Source organism: Solea solea, chromosome 7 (assembly GCF_958295425.1).
Source record: "Solea solea chromosome 7, fSolSol10.1, whole genome shotgun sequence".
Taxonomy (NCBI): Eukaryota; Metazoa; Chordata; class Actinopteri; order Pleuronectiformes; family Soleidae; genus Solea; species Solea solea.
In genome coordinates this window covers 23,745,658-23,762,437 of record NC_081140.1, presented here as the reverse complement: position 1 = coordinate 23,762,437, position 16,780 = coordinate 23,745,658, and the positions used below count along the sequence as shown (strand labels likewise).

At 40.0% G+C, this 16,780-nt stretch overlaps 1 protein-coding gene across 3 annotated transcripts; it reads left to right on the top strand.

The window, feature by feature from the left end:
* The first annotated feature begins 1,429 nt into the window (after positions 1 to 1,429).
* On the top strand, positions 1,430 to 15,722 carry postnb (periostin, osteoblast specific factor b). 3 transcript variants are annotated; one of them, XM_058633700.1, is made up of 22 exons: positions 1,430 to 1,598; positions 2,074 to 2,172; positions 6,487 to 6,551; positions 6,789 to 6,946; positions 7,044 to 7,208; positions 7,295 to 7,441; positions 7,677 to 7,818; positions 8,682 to 8,894; positions 9,120 to 9,254; positions 9,749 to 9,897; positions 10,025 to 10,161; positions 10,313 to 10,443; positions 10,530 to 10,660; positions 11,256 to 11,358; positions 11,480 to 11,547; positions 11,758 to 11,803; positions 11,924 to 11,953; positions 12,379 to 12,531; positions 12,612 to 12,662; positions 13,683 to 13,745; positions 13,823 to 13,861; positions 15,521 to 15,722. In XM_058633700.1, exons 1-22 carry the CDS (start codon positions 1,480 to 1,482, stop codon positions 15,547 to 15,549), a joined length of 2,373 nt encoding a protein of 790 aa, XP_058489683.1. In that variant the 5' UTR covers positions 1,430 to 1,479; the 3' UTR covers positions 15,550 to 15,722. The 3 variants fall into 3 exon arrangements, with proteins under 3 accessions (XP_058489683.1, XP_058489684.1, XP_058489685.1); XM_058633701.1 differs by lacking the exon at positions 11,924 to 11,953; XM_058633702.1 differs by lacking the exon at positions 13,823 to 13,861.
* Positions 15,723 to 16,780: the final 1,058 nt, after the last annotated feature.

The window sequence follows — 16,780 nt, the reverse complement described above, 5'->3', positions numbered from 1 at the left end:
CAATTAGTGATTGTGAATTTGACCTCATCTAACACATCTTTTTTTACACACTAGTAATGAACACACACAAGCCAGGCACAGGAACATATCTGCACCCAGGGAGCAATGGGAATTGGGTGCTTTTGACCTGTCCAGTCCGGCGACCCCTCCTGTGACAAGCCCAATTCCTGTCCTCTTGGCCATGAGCCTCACAAATGATGTAAAAATATGTCACAACTATAGCAGTTTCCATGTGTTTCAAGTTATTACCCAGATTAACTGTTTTTCTCCTTTGTTACTTAAATATCTAAGATTATAAATCTAAACTATTTAGAAACACTTGGGGAGTTATGCAGTAAACAAAAAGGTAAACAAACCAGAATATGCTTTAAATTTTTGATTATTCAAATTAGCCGCCTTTTACTTTGATGACAGCTTTGCATTTCTGGAATTGTCTCATAAAAACGAAAAAGAAAAAAACACTACATGTGATTTGATAGATATGCAGATTTCAAGTGTGTATTTGAAAATGATCCCCCAGCCCTCACAGTTGACATCTGAATTTTTAATTATTATAGCTGTACAGCATGAATGCTGTGAGACTTACACTGCCCCCAGTTTTTCTCACCACTAGGTGGTGCAAAATACATTCTGCAGAAAAACACACCCAATCTTCTTCTGGTGTTTCTTCACCTTTGTTGTTTGCAGTCCAAATAAATGACAAGATGCAGCTTGACTCTGCATCTCAAATATTCCGTCTTCTCGGAATATATGTATATGATGTGGCAGAAAGCCCCGGGGCTCCTAAAAACACTCAACCACTTTGTTTTTTACTTTATCTTCTTGTGCAATTACTTTAAAAACAATAAATTCACCTTTTTTTTAAATCTGGACCAGTATCAAACAAAACACGCAATGTGATTTTATATTTAAGTCTATAATGTGTCAAATAAACAACACAAACAAATGCATACAATAATATGTGAGCACTAGACATGTATTATATCTTTTTTTTTAATCAGGTGGATGGTCGTACATTTAAAGGAGGCCCTTTCAAAAAATGTAGTGAAAATTATTAGAGTAACCCATTATTTATCATATTCATTATAATATATTATATTTAATATAATATAAGTATATAGAGACACTTATTCCAGGACATGATGTGACTACACGCATTTTTAAACTGTGTTAATTATTTTCAATGTTGTTTCTATTTTTCTGATTCATTTCTGGTCTATTTTTCCTCTTTTATTTGATTATTGTGTTCTTTCTCTTGCATTTATAAGAAGTTGGAAATGCATTGAAATAAATAAATAAATGAAGCAACAGTATAGAAACATAGTTTCTGAGAAGTTCAGGGTGGTCTGGGCCATGTATGATAGATTGCCCGTCCTCCTTGAGTGGAGGGTGAGACTCAAGTGTGCTACAGTATATAAACTCCCACTCTGAGTCTGCACCATTACTCTGGGTCTGGAGGAGCTAAGTGAGAAATCAAGTATGAAGCCCCTTTTTGTCGCTGCCTTTGCACTCTTTGTGCTCTCTACATTTGACCAGGCTGAGTCCTCAGCTTATGACAAAATCGTCGCCCACAGTCGCATTAGAGCAAGAAAAGAGGGGTAAGTTTGTGACTTCTTTTTTTGTTTTTTTTTTCCCATGATGATATTTTTTGCAGCCTTGTCTTATTTTCATTTGTAACAGTTTTGAACCAATCCTGCGCATGGCAAGCATGATTTATTTATTTATTTATTTATTTATTTATCATTTGTGCAGGAAATGTGTTTTTTTTTTTGTATTTTCACTCTTATTTCAAAGATATCAGATTTTTGTTTCCTAGTTAGGAAAGATGCAAATCTGTAGGGTTGGAGTCAAATCATTTTTTGAAAATCTAACAACTTCATCTCTAACAGATCAGAATTTTTCGTTTGGGCTCACAGCCATGCAGCAAAAGTATAGTTACTAAATAATCATTCACACCTAACTGCTTGTTGTCCTTAGTTTTGCACTCATAACAATTGAAATGTAATTGCCCAAATGTATTTTTATACCTGCTGATTAACACTTTATTCCCATTTTCACCCTCAACTCCCACAGACCCAATGTCTGTGCACTCCAGCAGGTCATGGGGACCAAGAAGAAGTACTTCAGCACTTGTCGTAATTGGTACCAAGGGGCCATCTGTGGAAAGAAAGCGTATGTACTGTACTGTTTCTCCTTAACATCATAAGCAAATCCAGTGACTAAGACGTTTTTTTTGGAAAGCCCTCTGGGACTGTTTCTTATTTACCATTTCCTCCATAAAGATGGAAAACAAAATGTTTCCATAGAGACGGACATCTGCTATTATACTTGGACTTAAACTGCTGCGTAAAATGAAAAACACATTCATGGATGTAGCTTTTAAAACTCTCTGTATAGAACGCTGGTCCCATTGGCTCTAATGAACATTAAGTTAGGCTTCGGAGTCCCGCATCATTGTTGGACGCCACAGTGGTGAACCACTGACTCGAGAGCATGCGATGTGCCTGCAAAATATTGCCTGTGTTCATGAATGGAAAACTGTTCACCTCAATCACTCTGGCAAGCTCTCTTTTTTATGTCTGTAATTCGTTCAGCTTTCTCAGCACGTTTGGGGTTTAAACATGGATCAAAGCCATGTCTGCGCACACACACACACACAGAGTTTGCCCCCTGTGCTTGCATTGTGTCTAAGTCATGCTTAGCACTACCAAGTTGAAATTTATGATGAACTCTGTGCACTCAACAGAGAATTTCAATCAAAATTTGATCCAGACCTAAGGAATCCATCAAAACACGGCTGAGACCAAAAGTTGAATTCAGACAGCGAAGTGATTTACGGATTCAGACACTGTGCTGATGCAAGATCTCGTGAAAGCGTGGCTTAAATGAGAAACAGTAAGAGTTACATATTATGCAGAGCTGCACTGGAGCCTGAGGCATTTTTATTTGTTTACAACTTTTACTCATGAACAATTTGTCTTGTTCTAATTAAATGTTAATTACATTTATTCAAGAACAAACTGGGGGACGCCAAATGTACAGAAGGCTAGGAATGACAACACAAACTCAATTGATTTATCACATTAGAGCATTTTACCTTCCTCGAAGAAACACAAACTTCTCATCCTCAGGTTTTTCCCAGGAGCTCACAAATCTAACAAAATGTTGTTCTTTTGTTTCAATCAGAATTTCAATTCAAGCCGATTTAGGGTTACTGACAGAAATGGAAACAAATTAGCCGTACTTTTAATTATGTATATATAGGTGCATATATTACAATTATTAATGCTTTTTTATGTACATTATGTGCAGCCAGAGCTTTTGTTTTGCATGTCGAAGTGGACGTTTAACACCAAGAAAAACAGCTCCACCAACATTAATCTGATACATAAACCAATGGAGAAGAAGGAGAAAAGGGCAGAGAGTTGGAGAGTGGTGTGTTAAAAGAGTCGTAAATGACCTTTCTGGAATGTAGTTCCCTAAAGCACTTGGGAAATTGAGTGAGAGGAGGAGTCCTTTTGTTGCAATCCACACTCTCCCCATTAGATGACACTAATTCTTATGTATTCACAGTCTGACGGGTTTTTCCCTGCCCAGATAGCGCCACCTATATGCCATGAGTTCATCATACTGGTAAAAATAAAAAAAACAGTTTTTTAAGTTTGTGAAACAGTCACTGTGTGCCCAGTTTTAGTCAAATAATCTACTTTAGGGAAAGATTATCGTGGATAAAACCGTATTTCCTTGAGATTAGATGAGTTTAGTTGTCATGCTACCATATAAAAAAACGCTGTTATGGTTGTGGAATGGTCATAAAAGAAACCCTGTTAATGGTCGGCTTCACACAGGAAATTACAGTCCAATCCCCAACCTCCCAAAATTCAGACGATCACGCAGAGGTCATCTAAAAGCAAAATGTACCTATGGGTCTATCCGTTCAACACGAAAATAAAAGTCAGAGTTCAACAAATGAGAACATTTCTGTTTCCACAGCAGTGCTGCCGTCGACAAGAACATTCTGTGTGACCGACTCACAAAGTGCCCATTAATGGCGGGTTGAATTGGAGGGGAGCCACACACGCCGTATATTATGTTTGACAAACCTATCTTGATTCTTAGTGGTACATTTCCTTCGCAGAGATGCTGACAAGTCAGATGTTTCCATCTTCATGGCCAGCCACAGTCCCAGTTGTGTTGGGGAAAAAAAGCAGTGTAGCAAGGGCTTTTTTGCTGACATTGCCCCAATGGGGCTTGTGTGATCTCATCCCAGTCCCCCCATCTCCGTTCATTTTTGATTCATGCATCAGTCTGAGTGTTTCAATTACCCATGAACCAGAAGCCTTGGTCATACCCTGTCTGAGACATCGGCAGGACATAAAAGCCACGGAGCACTGGCCACATTGTGGCATTTGTACAAATCATCTGTTTATTATCAATACTGCTTATTCTCTAAGCTCATGCTTCAATTGCGAGCGTCTGGGTTTTAGCCAATCCAAGCTGACTTTGGATAAGAGACAAGGTTCATCCTGGAGAGGTCAAGGTCAGCAGAAAAGCAACCATTCACATTGAACCTAGGCTTCATCATAGAAATTGACATAGCAGCCCTCTGGTTTGAAAAGTAAAGTCTCGGAAGTGGAAAAGAAGTAGCAGTTAGCCAACGGGGGCAACACCAGTGGTCGCAAAAAGAGCTCAGTTTGCAAGTCTTTGGGAAAATGAATCAACTTCTCACTTGATTTATATCAGTAAACGTTTGCTTCTGAGAGGTCAATGGTCTCAACAGAACAATGAGTGGACACCATGTGATTGACATCTGTTTTCAAGTGAAACACATTAATTAAGCACTTAGGATACATCTGCCACCCACACTTCTCTTAGATCTAAGAGCCATCAAAATTTTGTTTAGAAACACAGCTGACTCTAATTTGGTTTGAAATCATTTTTGAAACTGCATTTTAGTCCGCTCAGGTAGAATTTGAGACTTTAAGAAACAATGACACAGTTACCCTCCAGTCTGCTTGCGTTTGGCCTGTGGGAAACCGTGTCCTCACAGAACCCACGCAAATGTGGGGGAAATAAGGACAATCCACACAGAGTGGCCCTTGTAGTCGATTTTGCTGAGTGGGACCAGTGCTAACCACCGCACCACTGTGACATCAATCCAATTTATCTGTGTGCATAAACCTTTCTCAAAAATGCTTTACAGGACATTAAGTGCGCACATGTCATTGTTTTAAATATTGGGAACCTTGTTGCTGGGGTGTTTGCACAAGTGCAAATAATTACAATCATTGCACATGTAGCAGTTACTTCACCAGATCATTTGTGCCTAAGTGTGCCGAATAAGTCCCAATTGTTCATTTTGTGCTGCAAATGGCAAACACAGAGAGAGAGAGAGCATTCCTGTTGTGCAGAATTTACAGGGAAAGTGCTGACAAGGAGAGACTTTGAAGCGCTCAAACAAAGTACATCCATCTTCCCTCTGCTAGATTTTTATCACAGAGTGATTACACTTCCACTCAAATATGCATCTGCCTGTTGCACCGTTGTGCACAACAGTAAACAATTTGTACAACACAAGGATTTGATTTAAAGTGATGGAATTAATCACATTTAACTGGCGGAGAATTCGTTTTTACCGTTCAAGTATTCTGACTGTAAAAGCCAAGTGAACTATAATAATGAAATTCCCAGCGAACTACACATACACATGTGGTATTGTTTATACCTAATAGGTACATGTATGGGGGTCTTTTTTTATTGTTGCTTACCCTTCAGTTATTTGATGAAAACTAGATCTTTAAATGTCTGGTTTACCAGGCGATGGAAACAATGCTATGGTTCCAACATGCTCCAACGCGCTGATGGAGGGAGTATAGACACGTTTATATCCGACAGCTGCACTTTGGATTTTACTGTTTTGCTTAGGCTACGGTATCTAATGCTTTCACAGAGAGGAGAAAACACTGAGACACATCTTCCCTGCTTATTAAGTGGCAAAAAATTAGGCTCCAACTCGAAATATTGTAGTCAATCTTTCCCATGCACATCTCAAACCTTCAAAAGTTTTCTTGTGTTAACCAACATTTCCTGAAACTCAACTCTAATTATGCTGAAGTTTTTTCAAGGCCAGGGTCGTAAGGCTTCTGAGGTTAACCAAATGCCAAGTCGAGGCCAAACTAATTGTTAAGCTTCAAAGAGGAGTTCTCCGTAATATAAACCCACTACTGTAAAGGGAGCGTAATCCTCCAGGCACACTTTCCATTAGAGCTTTCTTGGCAAAAACTGCTGGATCACATGGGCCATCTGAGCAGTGAAAGAGATAATGAGTACCATCTGGAAACAGTGAACGCACGGAGACCAATGTTGAGTAATGATTCAGCATGAAAACAAGGCTGGCGTAAAAACACAACCATTTTTTTTTTTTTACACCTCTTTGTTTGTCCTTGACATGATCCCGAATCTGTGGTCTGTGTGTTTTTCCTGCAGGACTGTGCTGTATGAGTGCTGCCCCGGGTACATGATGCTGGACGGCATGCGCGGTTGCCCTGCAGGTACAGTGTGCCAAAGTTGCTAAAACGAATGTACGAATGTCAGACGAGGACATAAGCACCAACTGTAAAGCAGCCATGTGCTATTTTTGAAATCAGACCAAATAAACTTGAAGAGCATGCCGTAGCATATTGTCCGCACATGGAGAGTCTGTCTTTTGATGCCCCAAATGTTTCCCATTTTTATTTCCAGAAAGACAGGCTGACTCCTACTAATGCTTATTATAAAACTTTCCCTAGTGGCTCCAATTGACCATGTGTACAGCACCTTGGGCCTGGTAAAAGCCACATCTACTCAGAAATACGCTGATGTTTCAAAGCTGAGGCCTGAGGTTGAGGGATCTGGATCTTTCACCTTCTTTGCTCCAAGTAATGAGGCCTGGGACAATTTGGATGAGGTGAAAACTAAAAACTAAGAACAGAAAATAAGAAGAAAACTGCAGTTTCTGGGAGGTTTTGATGTCTTGTTTTTTTTTTCTCTCCTTCAACTAACAGTCAATAAAGAGTGCACTGGTCAGCAATGTCAACATTGAGCTGTACAACGCTCTGCATTATCACATGGTCAACAAACGCCTCTTAACCAAAGATTTAAAGAACGGATTGAAAGTCACCTCCATGTACAATGACCTTAATCTCCTTATTAACCATTATTCCAATGGGGTGAGTTTTATTACATTTTGGTTTCTATATAGTTCTACTTTTTCTTTTTTACCAGAATAACCCTAACAAACATGTGTCATGTGCAGGTGGTGACTGTAAACTGCGCCAGGATTATCCACGGCAACCAGGTCGCCACCAACGGAGTCGTGCACGTCATCGACCGCGTGATCAGTGCCGTCGGAAACACCATCCAGAATGTTATCGAGGTTGATGATGACCTGTCAATTCTGGGTGTGAGTAGACAACAAACACGACACTGGTTTCAAGTCCTGCTTCATTTGAAACTGTAGTGTGCAACTTAAAACCAAACAGACACTGAAACTGACATAAGGATCTGAGGAACACATGCAGACTTAGAAAAAGTACTGTTTATTCAGAGGGTTATTATGTCCATTTCCTATATATGTTTCTCCTGGACTGTAAATGAAGTTCACTAAACCTGATTATGCTGATGGAATGACATTCTAGGATGTGGCTATGGCTGCTGGGATGCTGGACAAGCTGGGCGAGCCAGGACATTACACTCTCTTTGCCCCGACCAACAGTGCCTTTGAGAAGCTTGGCATCGACGTGCTGGAGAGACTTCAGAGCAACGAGGTGGCGGTCAAAGGTAAAAACCGACTTTTATACTTCAAGGTTGTTCGCAGCTCCTTGGGGCCATTTAAAACATGGCAGCAGCAACAGAGGTTTCCTTTTTATTAACTGTAGCAGACAAAGGCTACATTTATATTAAATGATGATGATATAGGAAAAGAAACGGTCATTTCCAGACGACCACGCACACATAGTGTCTCTTTTTTGTTTTTTTTACCACAGTGGATCTGGGACTTACACAGTTTTGGCAAGCTGTGCATAACATAGCTGGGTTCAAGAGTAATGAAAATAGCTTCAGCTTTTGTTATAGTCATAGCATGAACTTGTAGATGGAAAGTCAAACAATGCAACACACAATTCAACACCATCACTGACAGGATCAATATACTGTACTGAAAGGATTGTACCACTATGAGTACACAGTGAAAATTACACAGGAAGGTAGTCAGTTGTCAAATAATCCATGAAGATCCATCAGTGAATGTTAGGATTTGATAAAATAATTGGGGAAACAGAAAAACAAAGTCGTACAGTATTGCGCCACTTTTAACTTTCACTTGTTTTGCGTGAATACCACCAACAGACAGGACACAGCTGTTTTATTGGACAAGCTGGTCAAGTTGGAAACAACACAAATATTCTTTTTATTAGTCCACAGCTCCGCATATGAAGTGAGATCAGATCACAGAGCTATGAAGAAATCACACATTTTCTCAGTTAAGGACCCGAGGGATCCAAAGGGTCTCCAGGTTCCCAGGGCATTTTATCCTCAGCCGTACTGTAACATGGGAGAGAACATGAAACAGCCCCTTGCTGTCAACTGACCTTACTCTATGTTGAATGCACGGATTTTAAAACTTTGTTTTGATTTATTTTTAGCTCTTCTGAATTTCCATCTCCTGGACTCAGTCCAGTGCTCTGAGGCTATAATCGCTGGCAGCACTTACGAGACGCTGGAGGGCAGCAACATTGTGATTGGCTGTGACGGCGAAAGTTTAACTGTCGACGGCGTCAAGATGGTGCTCAAGAAGGACATTGTCACCAGCAACGGTGTCATCCACCTTATCGACCAAGTGCTCATGCCAGACTCAGGTAAGATTCTCATCTAATGTGCTAATTTAAGATTATGCGGGCATCACATAAAGATGTTTTGATTTTTTTTTTAAATAACAGCTTCAAACTGATTTCCCTGCCAGTCTGACTATTTCATGCATCCTCATGGTGGTGCTTATCTTTTGTTCCCATCATTGTGTTGTGAATAGTCCTCTCCTGTTTTAAATAAATCCATATTTAAATAGTGTCTGAATGTCCTTCAAGCTAAACAGGTGATGGAGCTGGTGGGAAGCTCCCAGTCGACTTTTGGCGACATGGTGTCCGAGCTGGGTCTTTCTGCTGCCATGAGACCGGAGGCCGAGTACACTCTGCTGGCTCCCCTCAACGCTGCCTTCACTAGTGAGTTGCATACGGCTCAGTACGAGCACCGGCTGTTTTACATTCAGTCATGGTCTGGAATAAAAGGGGAACATATTCCTGTTTCCCTTTGCGTGCTGGCACACAAGCCAACAAACATGTACATACATGGAGCTTTGGGGAAATTTTGAATTTACTGCAGACGCTTTATGACATGAAAGACCAAACACGTCTCCAGAGAACATTGTTGGACCTCGTTCAAAGAGAGCTTTGTGTCTGTATAAGAAAAATCAGAGCAGGATCATTTCCTCTCTTTCACCAGACAGGTTTCAGAGGGTGTAAAGAATAAAAAGGCAGCAGCAGCAGCTGGATATAAAATTGCCTGTAACCTACAAAGCACGAGACACAGTGAAAATAACAAGAATGATGATAAATATAACATCTTATTTAGTTAACATCAACAATTTAGATGTAAAATCCTGGTGGTATTTTTGGATTCTATGGGGAAATATAAAACCACCCCCTTTCTTCTACAGCTGAGATGATGTCCATGGATCAGAGGATGTTCAAGCTCATCCTGGAGAATCACATCTTGAAGAACAAGATTGTCCTGGGACAGCTGTACAACGGCCAGATGCTCGAGACCATTGGAGGAAAAATGCTGAGGGTATTCATCTATCGCACAGTGAGTCTTCCTCTCTGATCTTGTGCCAGAAAAACTGTGCCTACACATACTGTATGCATCATCGCAGTCATTTTCCCATCTCTGAGCCGTGACATTAATCTTCTTGCCTTGTGGATTATTTCTGCAGGCCGTGTGCATTGAGAACTCCTGTATGATCAGGGGCAGTAAGGAAGGAAGCAATGGAGCGCTTCACCTCATGAGGACGTTTTTGAAACCATCTGAAAATAACATCTTTGAGATTCTGACATCTAACGGAGGCTTCAAGTAAGTACAAAATCCTCTGTGGTTTTAAACTGCAGCCTAATACTCAGATTGTGATTCTCTGTATCTTTTCAAGGGATGGAAATTTAAAAGACCATCAACCCTCAGTGGTTTTTCTAACAGCTCCAAAACTATTTTCTCTTCTGTGCTGCAGGATCTTTTTGTCGCTGATGGAAGCTGCAGGCTTGACCGATCTGCTGAAACAGGAGGGAGACTTCACTATGTTTGCCCCAAGTGATAAGGCTTTCGCTTCTCTGAGCAGCAGCGATTTGGAATTGTTGAAGGGTAGGGTCTTGTGAATTTTGATTGGTTCTAACAACTCACTTTTGCTTGATGTGAATGTCATAGCGTTTGCTTCTCTTTATTTTTAGGTGACATAAATGCACTCAGAACCATCCTTCTGTATCATATCAGCAACGGCGTCTACATTGGTGGTGGTTTGGAGACTGGAGTGACAAACCTGCTCAAGTCTTTGCAGGGCAGCAATCTCAGATTGATTTTTGTAAGTATTTATTGCAGCAAGAAAACTTTACTTTCTTATAAATCCCAAGGCCGCTCATAGCCCTTTCACACCAGCAGGGCTGAAAAGTTGGTTCTCAGCTGGAACCAAAAAATAGTTGTTTTTTCTCTGGTTGGATAAAAAGTACCTGTGTTGTGTTTACTTCCGCCTGAGTAACACGGAGTAATGTCCTCCCACTTTGGTTCCTCTTAAGCTGGTTTTGCCAGAAAACACCAAGGTTCTGAGACTCCAGAACCAGAACTGTGTCTGCATGAAAGCACTCTCAATTTCCTCAGTGTCAAAACAGAATGCTGCCAAAACCCCTTTTGGTCCATACATCGCCCGAAAATTCTATCCAAATCCGCCCCTCCGCAAAGCTGCTCACAGACAAACGCAGCCAAAAACATTTCCACCTTGCCGGAGGTAATTACTTCATGGTGGCATCCATAGCAATCATCCCACAAAACTTAAAAGTCAGTGACTTCTACGAGTTAATAAGAATATTTACTGTAAAGCAGTGAATAATAGAGCTTATACAGGTTCATTCAGGTCGTTTTGTGGTTTGCTTGTCTTTAATTGTTTTGACTGTCGCCCACAGGCAAACAACACTGTACAAGTGAATTCTGTCCAAGTCCCCGACTCTGATATCATGGCCACAAACGGAGTGGTTCATTTTGTCAACCAAGTCTTGTATCCCGGAGGTAAAACCTTGCTTTGATTTAACTTTTCATATCCCCTTTGTATTGTATAAACGTCAACAGATTCACTCTCCGCTGCTTTTACCTTAAAAGGCCTGATTCATGCGTTGTGCTTTCTTTCCAGATATCCCAGTTGGAAGCCAGGATTTTATGATGCTACTGAAGAGGCTCATTAGCTACATGCAAATCAAGGTGTCACATAAAAATTACTGTAAATCTATAAAAAGCTTAAATACAAGGCAGCCTGCTGTTTTTTTTCCCAAAATAAAGTGACTTAACTGTTTTCTTTTTTTACTTACAAGACAAGAACGTGTAGTAGTGCAAATTAGTGTTCACATTTTATAAACAACAATCAATAAGTACAGTTTTTAATCTGATTTGTCAAATGTGTTTTTTTTACAGTACATTTCTGGATTCAAATACCAGGAAATTCCCCTCACATTCATGAGTAAGTTTCAAAACTGCTAGTTTAGTTATTTTCTGCTTCCAATTCCATTTGTGAAATCAGTTCTTAATTATTTGATTCTCTGCTGTGCTTAATGCCTTTATATCTCCTTGTTATTATCAGAAAGGATCGTTACTCGTGTCGTCGAGGCAGGTACAGTAGTGATGATAACGTCATCATCAGCATGTGATTCCTAATCAGTGAATTTGGGCAGATTATATATGGTTAAGGAAATAGTTCTAAGTATGAAACTGATTAAAACACAGGGAGGTTGTTAGGCTGCCGCACATACAGATCAGTCACCTTTCTGTTAATTTCAGATAATTTCACACATAGTATATGAGCGCATGCACATATGAGGGTGTTTGACAGCTTATTTAGCGTTAATTTTTTAAAAATAATTAGTATAATTTTTTGATTATGAATCACATCTCATGGCAACCTTTCTGATCCAGTGAAAGGTCCATTTGTTATGTTACCTGCATACAAATGGGAGATTCTCTGCATCGAGGGGCAATGCTGTGCTCGCTCAAACTTCAGTGTAGTGAAACGTGCCTTCTTTATTTATTTTCTTGTAGCTCCTGAAGTTACCAAAGTGACCAGAGTTATTGAGAGCAAACCAAGTGTCACCAAGGTTACTAGGGTTATTGAAGCAAAGCCCTCCGTGACCAAGGTCACAAGAGTAATCGAGAATAACCCAACCCTCACCAAAGTCACCAGGATTGTCTCAGGTAAATATTATATATGGCATGAGTTGGTAGCTTTTAATCATTTATCGTCTTGAGAACTGAATGAATGCTGTTGTTTCCAGGCGGCCCTCAGTACTCAGTCAGCAGTGGCAGCACCAACATCGCAATGGAAGGTCAGTGAAACTGTGGCAAGAAAATCTGAAAAACCTCTTTAAATAGGAACCTTTTGAACCGAAGTGAGTCTGCTAAAAAAAATAATAGCATTAAACACCGAAACACCACTCCCCAGTAATTGTTTGCATAATTTGTGAATTGTGATGTGACCAATACGTCAGAATAGCTTAGATCTGACAATCAGTTGCTTTACATGCATTCTGTTAGTCTGACTAAGACTAGCTCGGTTTAAGTCGGACTAACGTAAACTAACCTGGATAATGCAGGTGCAAAGGATATAGTGATCATCGATGAGAAGCAGAGGAAGGGCATTACTCATGTTTACGCTTAGTCGGACTGGAATCGGTTTTGCACATGAATCAAACTGCAGAACTGTTGCCAGAAAAGAACACTGACAACACAGCAACCACAAGATGCTAATGCATCTAATTTGTATCACGATTCACATGTACAGCAGGTATGAAACATACAGATCCATCTCGTGTCCATCTCATTGTTTTTTCTATGACATAAAATTCAACAGGAAACTGATTCAATACGCACTAGCTTATAGATAGATACAGAAAGATATGGAGGCGGAGTCAGACGTAACCTACATGGCCAATAAAACGATTTTCTCCTCCACAAGTAAATTCTCTGTCTGTATTAGGACTATACACTATACACACTATTACACTTTGCATGTTAACATATTAAACACAATCCCCCACATTGTAAAAAGGTTTGCCACAAACTTTCGAGGCTAATGGCTATGTCATTTCATACAGGAGTGAAAGCCAATTTAACATAGGTTTAGACAAGCATGTGATTATTATTTGACCCTAATCTCAGAAAACCCCAGCAAATGTATTTACAAACCACTTTTACACGAGAAAGTGGACAATAATGATAATTTGATTTAATGATTTAAACCAAATATTACCCTCATTGCAACATGATCATTAGGCTAAAATAATGAAGTGGGTAACTTCTCAAGGCAACGTCACTTACACGTGACTTGGATGTTTTCTTTTTTCCAGAATTCACTGGCATTGAAGGCAACGCCGGTCTGGACAGTGAGAGACTTACCAAAATCATGGAAGGTGGGTTTTTCAGCTGGGACAGCTCAGCAAATAATTAAAGCCCAATGTGTGACTTACGCATTTGTTTGCCTTTATAGAGAGTTCTACAAGAAGAACTGGCTCCCGCAGAGTTATAGGTAAAAAATAAAAAGGGTGAAAAAGAAAATCCTGCATTTGTATTAAATGCAGCGTAGCATGTGTGCTAGTTCACACAGTCAGCTCGAGTCCGCTTGTTGTTGTCGTTGTTGTGTTAACGTGGCATCTTTTTCCTACCTGCGGGAGAACCAGTAAATTTGCCGGTGGCTCGATGGTCGCCAACAAGCAAGAGTTGAAGGAGCTCTTGCATTTGGGGCGCGACTCTAACCTCCTCACCTGTGCATGAAGCCTGTACTAGCTCTCTGAACTGCTGCGACTCGCACGCATATGTGTGTCCACACCCACAGCATTACATACAGTCAGCCACCACTGTTTTTTTAAAGCTGTATTTCCATTGGATAGATGCCACCGGTAGAAGAAAAAGAAGTGAGGAGCTTTATCTTTCCTTCACTGACAGAGAGAGAGAGAGAGGGAGAGAGACACAGACAGGGAACTGGAAACTACACATTTATTGACTCACCTTTCTTCTCTTCCACCTTCTCCAGCCTAACACGACTTTGCTCAAAGTTTTACAAAAAGTTTATAAATGCACACAAATTCAAATTGATCAGAAACAAGTCTGTGTTTTCTGTTTATCTTTGACCAACTCTTTAACTAGTTCAAATTGGAGGATGGAGACAAATCCCTGGGTTGAATTACTTTTCCCACTCCTGCCTACATTTGTACTTTAAAGAATAGACCATTTTCTTTCTTGCTGCGATTAAGATGAGACGACATCTGTTATGTTTTTGTTGAAACGGCAGCCAGTGCTAAGAAACAGTCTGGCTTTGTCCAAATATAGAACATTCTGTCTGCATGCTCAATAAATAACACATTTTATGTTGTTTGCTAAATCCACACACAAAAGCAAGGTGTGGAGCTATAATGGCGATTTTTAAGAGTCTACAGAGTTAACCAATAAGATCTAAATATGAAAATTAGGACTATAGAGCGGGGATAGATATCGTGTCACCCGGTGACATTCCTGGACTGCACACAGGAAGTGATTCCTTAAACTTCAAGACAGAACAGGCTGGAGAATGACGAACGACACAAAGAAGTGTCCATGAAAAGCTTCAGAAGTGAATTGTACAGGTCATTCAGCAATGTGATGGGACACAAATGTCCCCTGAGTCAGGTCTGATAGTATGCTTGACAATTTCAGATGCAGCATACACATAATGTCTCCAATATTGAAGACCAAACAGAGACAGAATAATGACATAATCAGCAACCAAATGTTACGGACAGCAGCTTTAATTACAAAACTGGATTTGTAGATTATGTTTGGGGTTTCTCCGTCGGCTGCTGCACACAGGCAAGAGATCAGACTTTTTGAAGATAACAAAAAGTACCAAACTCTTGAGAGCTTCTTTATCTTCTTGCTGGCTTGCTTGCCGCTGCATTGCTCACCTGACAGTTTTGCCAGCGTCCACCTGTGGGCTCTGTGTCTATACACTCCTCCTCAGGAGGGGAGGTTATAATTATCACTCCTCACCCCCTGCTGTGCTGAGCTTGGTGTTTCCCGGTGAGGAGTGATGAGATCAGAGCTTAAAAGCTTAACAAAACAGGACATAGCTTGCATTAACATAGTAATCTATTCCACATGAGCTGGCTGACTGACATGTATTTTTGTTTCCATCCTTCTTTTTTTTAACCAGCTGGCAACAGGAGGAGAGTTAGTCAATGAGCGTGGACGGATGAGAATATCGACCTTGTGAAGGCAGAGAGAGACTCCAGACCCAGAGGTTGAGACTTGTGTGTCAGTACAGCGGATACACGGAAAATGTCAGTGATTTCAAAACATACTGTAAAAAAGTATGAGCCGAACTGACGAAAAAATAAAACTATTCTCATAAACAATTTAATGGTGCTTTGAACGTATGTATACCTAAAATGAGTGTGCAATGTCTGATAAGGGGGTTTTTGGATCAGTGTGTGTAAACTGTTCAAATGAACATTTTGGCATGACTTTAAAGACGGAGCAAGACAGGGTAGCAATAAAATCCTTAAAAAAGCCATTAGGGTAGCAATAAAAGCATTTCAATTCAAAACTGCCCAATGACTTTGCTGGAAGGCGAAGGTTGATGCAAGATGAGTTTACTAGCTGTTTGGGAAGATTTGTAAATCTCAGCATGATGAATTGAAAATTGCTGTTGGGTTTTCGAGCTTTAACTGTTTCATTATTATTTTTTTTAGTTTCTCTGGCTGTAAGTTGCTCAAAGATTTGTGTAAATGTTCTCAGTGCTTTTATAATTTGGAACAATGTATACAGCTACAGGTTCTCTCTTTTTTTATTTTCCTGACATCTTCCAATAAAATGCTTTCTTTGATATAAATAAGCCAATTTGTACTGGTTTTCTGAAGAGAATGTTCAACATTGGTTTCGTTTAGATTGACCAAAAAAACAAGGCTGTAATTCATTTCAACCCAAACAAATTTGATTATAGTTTTAGCGACATTAATGAAGAACAGTGGTTGTAAATCCTAGCGATGCTGATGTTTGTAACAATGCAGAGAGTTTTAAATAGTTGCCCTGAGGTTACATTGTGTGCTGAGGCGTTTGAATTGGACCCAGCTTCCCTTCATGAGCAACACATTGCAAATTATGACCTCTTCGATTAATGGAAAAAAAATCTGAGCAAGTGCCAAGATAGAGCCACAAATGTGGTAAAATGTAAACCATTTATTTTTGTCTTGCTGCCATTACACATTAAAAGTAAGTGTGGGAGTTAGGCAACCGGCTTCTAAGAGCCAGGCAGCTGCTTCGCCACTGCTTGAATTCACAAAGACATGGCAATGTTCTTTCATATTCTGCTTTACTCAGTCATATTTCTCATGACAGCTTAAGTGAAATCTTGTGTCCTATAATCAAAATAATGGCTCATCAGTCAGAGCAGAGGTGCAGGAACAAAAACCAA

Excerpts from the sequence above, each read along its gene's own strand:
- postnb (XM_058633700.1), top strand. The coding sequence starts at position 1,480 with ATGAAGCCCCTTTTTGTCGCTGCCTTTGCACTCTTTGTGCTCTCTACA. Across the intron at positions 11,548-11,757 it reads TTAGCTACATGCAAATCAAG|TACATTTCTGGATTCAAATA; the intron begins GTGTCACATAAA and ends TTTTTTTTACAG. Across the intron at positions 13,746-13,822 it reads ACTTACCAAAATCATGGAAG|AGAGTTCTACAAGAAGAACT; the intron begins GTGGGTTTTTCA and ends TTGCCTTTATAG.